This window comes from Ranitomeya imitator, chromosome 10, assembly GCF_032444005.1.
Source record: "Ranitomeya imitator isolate aRanImi1 chromosome 10, aRanImi1.pri, whole genome shotgun sequence".
In the NCBI taxonomy this organism is placed as follows: domain Eukaryota; kingdom Metazoa; phylum Chordata; class Amphibia; order Anura; family Dendrobatidae; genus Ranitomeya; species Ranitomeya imitator.
This window is the reverse complement of record NC_091291.1, coordinates 138,204,959-138,217,165: the sequence shown is the minus strand read 5'-3', so window position 1 is coordinate 138,217,165 and position 12,207 is coordinate 138,204,959. Positions and strand designations below refer to the sequence as shown.

At 46.7% G+C, this 12,207-nt stretch overlaps 1 protein-coding gene across 1 annotated transcript; it reads left to right on the top strand.

Annotated features, from left to right (window-relative positions):
- Nucleotides 1-573: 573 nt before the first annotated feature.
- KIAA2013 (KIAA2013 ortholog) lies at nt 574-11,977 on the top strand. Its single transcript, XM_069742022.1, has 4 exons — nt 574-762; nt 4,548-5,699; nt 7,061-7,914; nt 11,410-11,977. The coding sequence occupies exons 2-4, from the start codon at nt 4,745-4,747 to the stop codon at nt 11,425-11,427; spliced, it is 1,827 nt and encodes a 608-aa protein (XP_069598123.1). The 5' UTR covers nt 574-762; nt 4,548-4,744; the 3' UTR covers nt 11,428-11,977.
- The last annotated feature ends 230 nt before the right edge of the window (nt 11,978-12,207 follow it).

Here is a 12,207-nt window from a genome sequence, read left to right as displayed (position 1 = left end):
GGGCAATATACTACGTGGTTGGGCAATATACTACGTGGCTGGGCAATATACTACGTGGCTGGGCAATATACTACGTGGCTGGGCAATATACTACGTGGCTGGGCAATATACTATGTGGTTGGGCAATATACTACATGGCTGGGCAATATACTGCGTGGACATGAATATTCTAGAATACCCGATGCGTTAGAATCAGGCCACCATCTAGTAACCTACATATATAGGGATCAGGGTGGTGGGATCGAGTGACTTTAGTGGTTGTAGAGCGGTGATAGGGGAGAGCGCCATTGTTTGCTGTCAGAGGCAGGTGCTGGCTGTATAACACAGTCATTGACAGAGTGGGTGCAGCTCCTTACACCTGCAGGTGACAGAACTGCATGTATCAGGCCACTACAGGTGTATAAGGTCCACATTCACTGACAGCAGGCAGAGATAGTGACGCTGGTGATGGGGGTCGTCCTACAGGTCAGGGGGCTGCATCACAGCACAGAGGAAATCCCGCATGTGACCACTAGAGGCGCTGCGCCTCCCTCAGCCCCGTCATGTGACAGGCACCTCCCGCGCTGCACGCGTGACTATCACGTGACCCTTTCTGACAGCGGAGGACGCCGGGAAGCTCTAGTCATCGCGATGGTTGGCGGTGACCGGCGACACTTCCGTGTTGTTGTGGAGACTGCAGACAGCTGCGAGGAGGAGACCCGCTGCCCGGGCTTCATGCGAGTGACGGCGGCGACCGGGCCGGAGAGTGGACGGCAGGAAGCGGTGTGTTGTGGGGGGATAGGGGGGCGCAGGCCCGGTGCCAGCTGCGCCCTGTGTGTACCGTGCAGTAACCTGATGGGCCGGTGTGAGGCGCTGTATGGAGGTCAGGGAGAAGGGGGCTCTAGTATTGGGGGTCTCGGGAGTGAGTGGGGTGTAACATATAAGTAAATGACATTCTCCAGGTCCGATGTTTAACACACTGTTGTTGGTGACACCTAGGTGAGGGGTCAGTATACGGGGCCTCTCTGAAGGTCGGGGGTCAGACTCTTGTATTGGGGGTCTCAGGAGTGAGTGGGGTGTAACATATAAGTAAATGACATTCTCCAGGTCCGGGGTCTTACACACTGTTATTGGTGACATAGAGGTCGGGGGTCAGTATACGGGGCCTCTCTGAAGGTCGGGGGTCAGACTCTTGTATTGGGGGTCTCAGGAGTGAGTGGGGTGTAACATATAAAGTAAATGACATTCTCCAGGTCCGGGGTCTTACACACTGTTATTGGTGACATAGAGGTCGGGGGTCAGTATACGGGGCCTCTCTGAAGGTCGGGGGTCAGACTCTTGTATTGGGGGTCTCAGGAGTGAGTGGGGTGTAACATATAAGTAAATGACATTCTCCAGGTCCGGGGTCTTACACACTGTTATTGGTGACATAGAGGTCGGGGGTCAGTATACGGGGCCTCTCTGAAGGTCGGGGGTCAGACTCTTGTATTGGGGGTCTCAGGAGTGAGTGGGGTGTAACATAAGTAAATGACATTCTCCAGGTCCGGGGTCTTACACACTGTTATTGGTGACATAGAGGTCGGGGGTCAGTATACGGGGCCTCTCTGAAGGTCGGGGGTCAGACTCTTGTATTGGGGGTCTCAGGAGTGAGTGGGGTGTAACATATAAGTAAATGACATTCTCCAGGTCCGGGGTCTTACACACTGTTATTGGTGACACACAGGTCAGGGGTCAGTATACGGGGCCTCTCTGAAGGTCGGGGGTCAGACTCTTGTATTGGGGGTCTCAGGAGTGAGTGGGGTGTAACATATAAGTAAATGACATTCTCCAGGTCCGGGGTCTTACACACTGTTATTGGTGACATAGAGGTCGGGGGTCAGTATACGGGGCCTCTCTGAAGGTCGGGGGTCAGACTCTTGTATTGGGGGTCTCAGGAGTGAGTAGAGTATAACGTACAGTACAGATCAAAAGTTTGGACACACCTTCTCATTTAAAGATTTTTCTGTATTTTCATGACTATGAATATTGTAAATTCACACTGAAGGCATCAAAACTATGAATTAACACATGTGGAATTATATACATAACAAAAAAAGTGTGAGATGACTGCTTTGCACACTCTTGGCATTCTCTTGATGAGCTTCAAGAGGTAGTCACAAGGAATGGTCTTCCAACAATCTTGAAGGAGTTCCCAGAGATGCTTAGAACTTGTTGGCCCTTTTGCCTTCACTCTGTGGTCCAGCTCACCCCCAAACCATCTCGATTGGGTTCAGGTCTGGTGACTGTGGAGGTCAGGTCATCTGGTGTAGCCCCCCATCACTCTCCTCCTTGGTCAAATAGCCCTTACACAGCCTGGAGATGTGTTTGGGGTCATTGTCCTGTTGAAAAATAAATGATGGTCCAACTAAATGCAAACCGGATGGAATAGCATGCCGCTGCAAGATGCTGTGGTAGCCACGCTGGTTCAGTATGCCTTCAATATTGAATAAATACGAACAGTGTCACCAGCAAAGCACCATCACACCTCCTCCTCCATGCTTCACGGTGGGAACCAGGCATGTAGAGTCCATCCGTTCACCTTTTCTGCATCGCACAAAGACACGGTGGTTGGAACCAGAGATCTCAAATTTGGACTCGTCAGACCAAAGCACAGATTTCCACTGGTCTAATGTCCATTCCTTGTGTTCTTTAGCCCAAACAAGTCTCTTCTACTTGTTGCCTGTCCTTAGCAGTGGTTTACTAGCAGCTATTTTACCATGAAGGCTTGCTGCACAAAGTCTCCTCTTAACAGTTGTTGTAGAGATGTGTCTGCTGCTAGAACTCTGTGTGGCATTGACCTGGTCTCTAATCTGAGCTGCTGTTAACCTGCGATTTCTGAGCCTGGTGACTCGGATAAACTTATCCTCAGAAGCAGAGGTGACTCTTGGTCTTCCTTTCCTGGGGCGGTCCTCGTGTGAGTCAGTTTCTTTGTAGCGCTTGATGGTTTTTGCCACTGCACTTGGGGACACTTTCAAAGTTTTCCCAATTTTTCAGACTTACTGACCTTCATTTCTTAAAGTAATGATGGCCACTCGTTTTTCGTTACTTAGCTGCTTTTTTCTTGCCATAATACAAATTCTAACAGTCTATTCAGTAGGACTATCATCTGTGTATCCACCAGACTTCTGCACAACACAACTGATGGTCCCAACACCATTTATAAAGCAAGAAATCCCACTTATTAAACCTGACAGGGCACACCTGTGAAGTGAAAACCATTCCCGGTGACTACCTCTTGAAGCTCATCAAGAGAATGCCAAGAGTGTGCAAAGCAGTCATCAAAGCAAAAGGTGGCTACTTTGAAGAACCTAGAATATAAGACATAATTTCAGTTGTTTCACACTTTTTTGTTAAGTATATAATTCCACATGTGTTAATTCATAGTTTTGATGCCTTCAGTGTGAATTTACAAGTTTCATAGTCATGAAAATACAGAAAAATCTTTAAATGAGAAGGTGTGTCCAAACTTTTGGTCTGTACTGTATAAGTAAATGACATTTTCCAGGTCCGGTGTTTTGCATGCGGTTGGTGGTGACATAGAGATCGGGGGTCAGTATATGGTGCCTCTCTGAAGGTCGGGGGTCAGACTCTTGTATTGGGGGTCTCGGGAGTGAGTAGAGTATAACATATAAGTAAATTACATATTCTCCAGGCCCGGTGTCTTACACACTGTTGGTGGTGACATACAAGTCGGGGGTGAGTATTCGGTGCCTCTCTGAAGGTTGGAGGTCAGACTCTTGTATTGGGGGGGTCTCAGGAGTGAGTAGAGTATAACATATAAGTAATTGACATTTTCCAGGCCCGGTATTTTGCACGCGGTTGGTGGGGACATAGAGGTCGGGGGTCAATATACGGTGCCTCTCTGAAGGTCGGGGGTCAGACTCTAGTATTGGAGTCTCGGGAGTGAGTAGAGTATAACATATAAAGTAAATGACGTATTCTCCAGGTCCGATGCTTAACACACTGTTGTTGGTGACACACAGGTCAGGGGTCAGTATACGGTGCCTCTCTGAAGGTCGGGTGTCAGACTCTTGTATTGGGGGTCTCGGGAGTGAGTGGGGTGTAACATATGTAAATGACATATTTTCCAGGCCCGGTGTCTTACACACGGTTGGTGGTGACACACAGGTTGGGGGTCAGTATATGGTGCCTCTATAGGTCAGGGGTCAGACTCTTGTATTGGGGGTCTCGGGAGTGAGTGGGGTGTAACATATATGTAAATGACATATTTTCCAGGTCCAGTGATTTGCATACGGTTGGTGGTGACATAGAGGTCGGGGGTCAATATACGGTGCCTCTCTGAAGGTCGGGGGTCAGACTCTAGTATTGGGGTCTCGGGAGTGAGTAGAGTATAACATATAAATAAATGACGTATTTTCCAGGTCCGATGTTTAACACACTGTTGTTGGTGACACACAGGTCAGGGGTCAATATACGGTGCCTCTCTGAAGGTCGGGGGTTAGACTCTTGTATTGGGGGTCTCGGGAGTGAGTGGGGTGTAACATATATGTAAATGACATATTTTCCAGGCCCGGTGTCTTGTGTGGTGTTGGCGGTTGCTGGAGGCATGTGCTGCAGATGAAGTATGACTGCCCTGAAGAGGCCACCGCTGCTCCTTCCCGCAATGATTCACCTTCCGTGACCCGGTGATTTTCAAAAATCTGCCTCCTCCATTCTTACTCCAGACTTGGGTTTCTTCAGACGTCGTCACTAGACTCCATCCCAAATGTGGTTACATCAGAGGATCAAAGGTTTCCCGGGCCTGCTCTCCAGCAGCTGGGCCCGCCGCATCCTTGCCGTCTTGGGTTTTCTTTCACTGATGTACTGGTACTTGTCTACAGGATCCTTGTTCCGTTCCTTGTGGTACTCGAGTCATCCCCGAAATGGCCCTGGGGCGTGTCTACAGACCCAGACTAAACAATGGAAGACACTGGCAGACAGGGGCGACTTAATGACGGTCTCCTTCCCAGGAGAGGAATCCAAACTGCAGGGCCCGGCCATGGTCGGGAATGGGTTTCTTCTGGTGGACGTTGTGAAGAATAACTTGTGGGTGTCTTCTGCCTCTGTACCGTTCCGTATGACGGACTATTCCCCTGTAATAAACATGAAGAGTTCGGGGGCGGCAGCAGAAGTCCGCGCCTCTGCCCTCTTCTATAAGGAAGGTCTGATAAGGTCGGTTCGCTGTTTGCAAATGGAGTTGACGGACTCCCACCATGACTGCGTCTCTGTCCGCGAAGACTTCTTGGCACACAGGAGTCGGCCTCACCTGTACATTCAGCGCATCCACATCTCCAACCCCAGCGACAAGGTGGCGGTTTTCGATGTCTCTTCCCAGAAGCCATTTTCCGGAGCCAAGTTTTCCACCAGTGTAGAGAAAGTGCAGGATAGACAGTTCCTCCTCTCCTCTGGACGGGTGTCCATAGAAGATGGGAAGAGTATTCTGGTTGTACTCGCGACTAAGAAGCTGTTGGCCCGAGTGCAGGTTCCCCCCAAGTCTGAATTCGATGAAACTGTGCTCTCTGTCGTATATACATCTGAACCTATAGACTCAGGAAAGCTGGAGGAGAACTTCAGTAAACTACGAGAGTCTGCAAAGAAGGAGATGCTGGAGGTGATGCGCATGAGACCGGACGACCTCTACAGCGAGCACCAACAGATTTGGTCAGATTTGTTTGTTTCAGGTAAGATGTCTGTGTCTCTATATACCTATCGTACATGTCGCTCAGCTAATTTTCGCAATAGGGGTTCATTAAAATTTGGATGGGTTGGCTTTTACATAGCACAGCACATAGTAAATTGCAGAATGAATAACCAGTAAATCATGAGCTTGTTCTGATGGTTTGTGTTGCTGTTCTCTCTTCTCCTGATCCATCATCTAAGCAGATTTATGACCACATCAAAGCTTAATTTACAACTTGGTCAAAAATCAGCTTAGTATATGGATCAAGAGAAGAGAGAATAGGGTTACAGACCAGAGGGTTCTCACTGATGTCCTCGGAGGGTTCTCGCTGATGTCCTCGGAGGGTTCTCACTGATGGCCTCGGAGGGTTCTCACTGATGGCCTCGGAGGGTTCTCACTGATGGCCTCGGAGGGTTCTCACTGATGGCCTCGGAGGGTTCTCACTGATGGCCTCGGAGGGTTCTCACTGATGGCCTCGGAGGGTTCTCACTGAGGGCCTCGGAGGGTTCTCACTGATGGCCTCGGAGGGTTCTCACTGATGGACCCGGAGGGTTCTCACTGATGGACCCGGAGGGTTCTCACTGATGGACTCACCGCTGTCTCTTTCTGCAGCCAGCTATGTACTATGATACATACAGCATAAGCGTTACTGACCAGAACGAGCTCACTGGTAACTCATTTTCCATTCAGACAGAGGATGGAGCAGCCAGATTGTTTCAGCCTTGCTTCATGTAAATGTCTGGTGTGGGGAAGGTCACCTCCGATGGGTTCATCCAGTATTAGGAGGTAGTTTGATCCCAGTTCTTGCTGGTAATTGGCAGAGTCTTCTATGTGTACAGTACAAACAGTGTGAAGTCTTCAGTGACACGTGACTACTGTCTGGGCGTACTGATGCTCTGTAGTTATTTTTTGCGAGTACTGAGTCATAGAAGGCAGCCTAGATTATTCTAGAAACAGAATTGACTCATTCCGCAGATCTCTCTTTTGGTTGCAGACAAAACTAGCAGCCAGTCCTCCAGTAAGATCCCACTGCTTGGACTCCTGATAAGCTTCTGACGTGTGAAATTCCCCAGCAGTGCCCCCACAGGTGAAATGAAGCATTGCACATTTCCCATGTCAATCATTAATGTAACGTACGTGTGGGGTCCTCCGGATCTTAGCCGCTCTCTACTTTGGCTAGAACCGGACACCTTTGTATTATCAGGCAGGAAAACTTTGAAATAGGATTAAACCGCCATTCTTACATGGCTTTTCATAGCAAGTACAGCAGCCTCAATGAGTCTGAGTTCTTTTTAATAATGTATGCAATTTATATTGTGAAATCTGATGACATCATCTTTAGTGATATTTTTTTTTCTCCAGGCATTGAAATGAGAAAGATTAAGGATGCCCACACTCCATCCAGCGATACCATCAACATCACACTGTACTACATTCTTTCCTTTTCCCTGGCTCCTCTGGTAGATCCCCTTGTAAGCAGCGAGGAGCGAGAGAAAATGGAGCTTTCTCTGAATTACGCTGACCACTGCTCTAGCGGCCATGCTACGATGCACGCAGAGAATCTGTGGCCCAGTAAGCTGAGCGGGATTACACAGCTTCTGCAACTCTGGGACCTCTGGAAATTGACCTTACAGAAGAGAGGCTGCAAAAGCCTGGTGATGGCCGGTGCCCACGGACTCATGCAGGGTATGATGCTGAGCTTTGGTGGCCTGCAGTTCACTGAAAACCACTTGCAGTTCCAGTCTGACCCTCACGTCCTTCACAACAGTTACTCCCTACGAGGGATACATTATAACAAGGACCTTATCAACCTGGCCGTCCTGCTGGACCAGGAGGAGAAGCCTTTTCTGCACGTGTCGGTGAAGTTCCAGGACAAGCTAGTGAAGCTTTACGCCTGCGAAGCCGGTTGTTTAAATGAGCCGATAGAACTGACCTCCGAAATCCGCGGCCACACGTTCCCTGTGCTGGTCACTCAGCCCTTAACCCCGTTACTTTACATCTCAACAGAACTGACCCATTTGCAGGACTTGAGGCACACGCTTCACCTGAAGGAAATCCTGGCCCACGAAGAGCACATGGCCAAACAGTACCCCGGCCTGCCGTTCCTGTTCTGGTTCAGCGTGGCCTCTCTGATCACCCTCTTCCACCTCTTCCTGTTTAAGCTCATTTACAATGAGTACTGTGGACCGGGGGCAAAGCCGCTCTTCAGGAGTAAGGTATAACGCCGGCTGCTTCTTAGACCAGCGCTGCCTCCTTCTTCCTGTTAGCTACGCTTTGCCTGCTGATGCAGCCTGCAGATCGGGGGACTTGTGCGGTGTGTGTGCATGTGGTGGTGGTTTGCACAGTTTCCATAAAATACAAAGCACTGAGTCAATGCTGAATATTTTTTAGTCTTTTACCTGGAATACAAGTGTTTCTAAAGACTGAAGATGATGCACTTTCTGCAATATAGCAAGAACCTTCCAAGAGCCATGGCGGATCAGTCCTGCCCTGCACTAAGGCTGACGTGTCACCCCGTGTAATAGACTCTGTACATAACACAATGATAAATGTGATCTCAGAATATTGAGATGCATGTGTGTTATACTCCGGACCAGGGCTGCAAGTTAACTGGAAGGTCCACTGGTAGAGCTGAGCATTTCTGTCATCTCCTGCTTCCACTACCAGGGTATAGTTTTACTTCTTGAACATCGAAAGGGTTATTCCTAAGGGTAGGTGATAAATTGTTGATTGCCGGGACTCCTTCCTATCCCCAGAACACAGCACTGAAATGCTCCTTAAGAATGGAGAGGTGGCGCCATATGCGCTTCCCCACTCCATTCATTGTCTTTGGACATCCCCTTTAAGTGACAGTCACCCCCCTTTCAATTCCTCAATATCCAGAAGAACCCTTGTAGTACAGTTTTTGCATTTGGTTTACTTTCACTTGTTAATTGTCTCAGCTTATTTTTATGGAAACATTTTTGGTTTTCTTTTGGTGATTTTGGTAATTTGGCAACTTTTTACAATAAATCTGGTGTGATTGGGTTTAATTTGCTTAACCAATAATTTGCAGTAAATGTCTCCTATTGCTTACTAGTATTAGCAGTCAGAGCTGCACTCACTATTCTGCTGGTGCAGTCACTGTGTACATTACATTACTGATCCTGAGTTACATCCTGTATCATAATCCAGAGCTGCACTCACTATTCTGCTGGTGCAGTCACTGTGTACATGCATTACTGATCCTGAGTTACATCCTGTATTATACCCCAGAGCTGCACTCACTATTCTGCTGGTGCAGTCACTGTGTACATACATTACTGATCCTGAGTTACATCCTGTATTATACTCCAGAGCTGCGCTCGCTATTCTGCTGGTGCAGTCACTGTGTACATACATTACACTACTGATCCTGAGTTACATCCTGTATTATACCCCAGAGCTGCACTCACTATTCTGCTGGTGCAGTCACTGTGTACATACATTACTGATCCAGAGTTACCTCCTGTATTATACCCCAGAGCTGCACTCACTATTCTGCTGGTGCAGTCACTGTATACATTGCATGACTGATCCTGAGTTACATCCTGTATTATACCCCAGAGCTGCACTCACTATTCTGCTGGTGCAGTCACTGTGTGCATACATTACTGATCCTGAGTTACATCCTGTATTATACCCCAGAGCTGCACTCACTATTCTGCTGGTGCTGTCGCTGTGTACATATATTACATTACTGATCCTGAGTTACATCCTGTACTATACCCCAGAGCTGCACTCACTATTCTGCTGGTGCAGTCACTGTGTACATACATTACATTACTGATCCTGAGTTACATTCTGTATTATACCCCAGAGCTGCACTCACTATTCTGCTGGTGCAGTCACTGTGTACATACATTACTGATCCTGAGATACATCCTGTATTATACCCCAGAGCTGCACTCACTATTCTGCTGGTGCAGTCACTGTGTATATACATTACTGATCCTGAGATACATCCTGTATTATACCCCAGAGCTGCACTCACTATTCTGCTGGTGCAGTCACTGTGTACATACATTACTGATCCTGAGTTACATCCTGTATTACACTCCAGAGCTGCACTCACTATTCTGCTGGTGCAGTCACTGTGTACATACATTACATTACTGATCCTGAGATACATCCTGTATTATACTCCAGAGCTGCACTCACTATTCTGCTGGTGCAGTCACTGTGTACATACATTACATTACTGATCCCGAGTTACATCCTGTATTATACTCCAGAGCTGCACTCACTATTCTGCTGGTGCAGTCACTGTGTACATACATTACATTACTGATCCGGAGTTACATCCTGTATTACACTCCAGAGCTGCACTCCCTATTTTGCTGGTGCAGTCACTGTGTACATACATTACATTACTGATCCTGAGATACATCCTGTATTATACTCCAGAGCTGCACTCACTATTCTGCTGGTGCAGTCACTGTGCACATACATTACTGATCCTGAGTTACATCCTGTATTACACTCCAGAGCTGCACTCACTATTCTGCTGGTGCAGTCACAGTATACATACATTACTGATCCTGAGTTACATCCTGTATTACACTCCAGAGCTGCACTCGCTATTCTGCTGGTGCAGTCACTGTATACATACATTACTGATCCTGAGTTACATCCTGTATTATACCCCAGAGCTGCACTCGCTATTCTGCTGGTGCAGTCACTGTGTACATACATTACATTACTGATGCTGAGTTACATCCTGTATTATACCCCAGAGCTGCACTCGCTATTCTGCTGGTGCAGTCACTGTGTACATACATTACATTACTGATGCTGAGTTACATCCTGTATTATACTCCAGAGCTGCACTCGCTATTCTGCTGGTGCAGTCACTGTGTACATACATTACATTACTGATCCTGAGTTACATCCTGTATTATACCCCAGAGCTGCACTCGCTATTCTACTGGTGCAGTCACTGTGTACATACATTACATTACTGATCCTGAGTTACATCCTGTATTATACCCCAGAGCTGCACTCGCTATTCTGCTGGTGCAGTCACTGTGTACATACATTACATTACTGATGCTGAGTTACATCCTGTATTATACTCCAGAGCTGCACTCACTATTCTGCTGGTGCAGTCACTGTGTACATACATTGCATTACTGATCCTGAGTTACATCCTGTATTATACCCCAGAGCTGCACTCGCTATTCTGCTGGTGCAGTCACTGTGTACATACATTACATTACTGATCCTGAGTTACATCCTGTATTATCCTCCAGAGCTGCACTCACTATTCTGCTGGTGCAGTCACTGTGTACATAGATTACATTACTGATGCTGAGTTACATCCTGTATCATACTCCAGAGCTGCACTCGCTATTCTGCTGGTGCAGTCACTGTGTGCATACATTACATTACTGATCCTGAGTTACCTCCTGTATTATACTCCAGAGCTGCACTCACTATTCTGCTGGTGCAGTCACTGTGTACATACATTACATTACTGATCCTGAGTTACCTCCTGTATTATACTCCAGAGCTGCACTCACTATTCTGCTGGTGCAGTCATTGTCTACTCTACATATATTACGTTACTGATCCTGGAGAAGCCCTCAGAGGTAGAAGGAACAGCTGACTGCTCCTCTTATTATGACCAGTTTGTAGCCGGTAGTCATAATAGTTAAGGTGTAAGATATTAATATTTTTTATTGATTAAACAGGAAGATGACACTGTCTGATTGACAGCTCACAATGATTCAGAAATCACCAGCTGAACCAGAAGAGGCCGCTCTGCTGCAGGACCCGAATCAACCTGGCGCCCAGAGTAACCAGTATGGTTGTGTCACTTACATATTACGAAGTATCGAGATCTGTAAATTGTTAGCAAAATATTGGCAGCTTTCTACCTATTATGTGCACAATGTGAAGGCTGAAAAGGAGCGTCGCCTCCATACCAGGAACGAGGCGCCACGATGACCACAAGGAATATATTATAGTGCCTCATCATTCTGCCTCACTACCTAAATAGTCGATAAGTTACTAAAATATTGTCTGATTTGTTCCAATAGTTTTAATATCTAATTAAATGTTGTGAAATAGACTTTTATTTTGTGAATAATTGTGAATATGATTGTGGTAATAATATCGCTTGCTATGTACAGATGTCACATAAGCCAAGGACTACAAGAATCAGCAAAATCCCTGATGACTGAAAAATAATGTGGTTTGGATTGAGGTTTTTCATTTTGTAAATTTTATATTAAATTAAATCCGACTTTTTAAAACCTTTTCAACCTGTTTTTACTTTTCATAAAAATGTGTATTGTGCGGCATATGGTATAGATCTATATTATTCTACATAGGATGCAGTATAGCTACTGTAATACTGCCCCTATGTTCAAGAATATAACTACTATAATACTGCCTCCATGTACAAGAATATAACTACTATAATACCGCCCCTATGTACAAGAATATAACTACTATTATACTGCCCCTATGTACAAGAATATAACTAC

Bases quoted from the DNA above. Each gene is read 5' to 3' on its own strand.
- KIAA2013 (XM_069742022.1), top strand. From the start codon at position 4,745: ATGTGGTTACATCAGAGGATCAAAGGTTTCCCGGGCCTGCTCTCCAGC. The intron at 5,700-7,060 runs GTAAGATGTCTG...TTTTTTCTCCAG, and splicing joins GTCAGATTTGTTTGTTTCAG to GCATTGAAATGAGAAAGATT.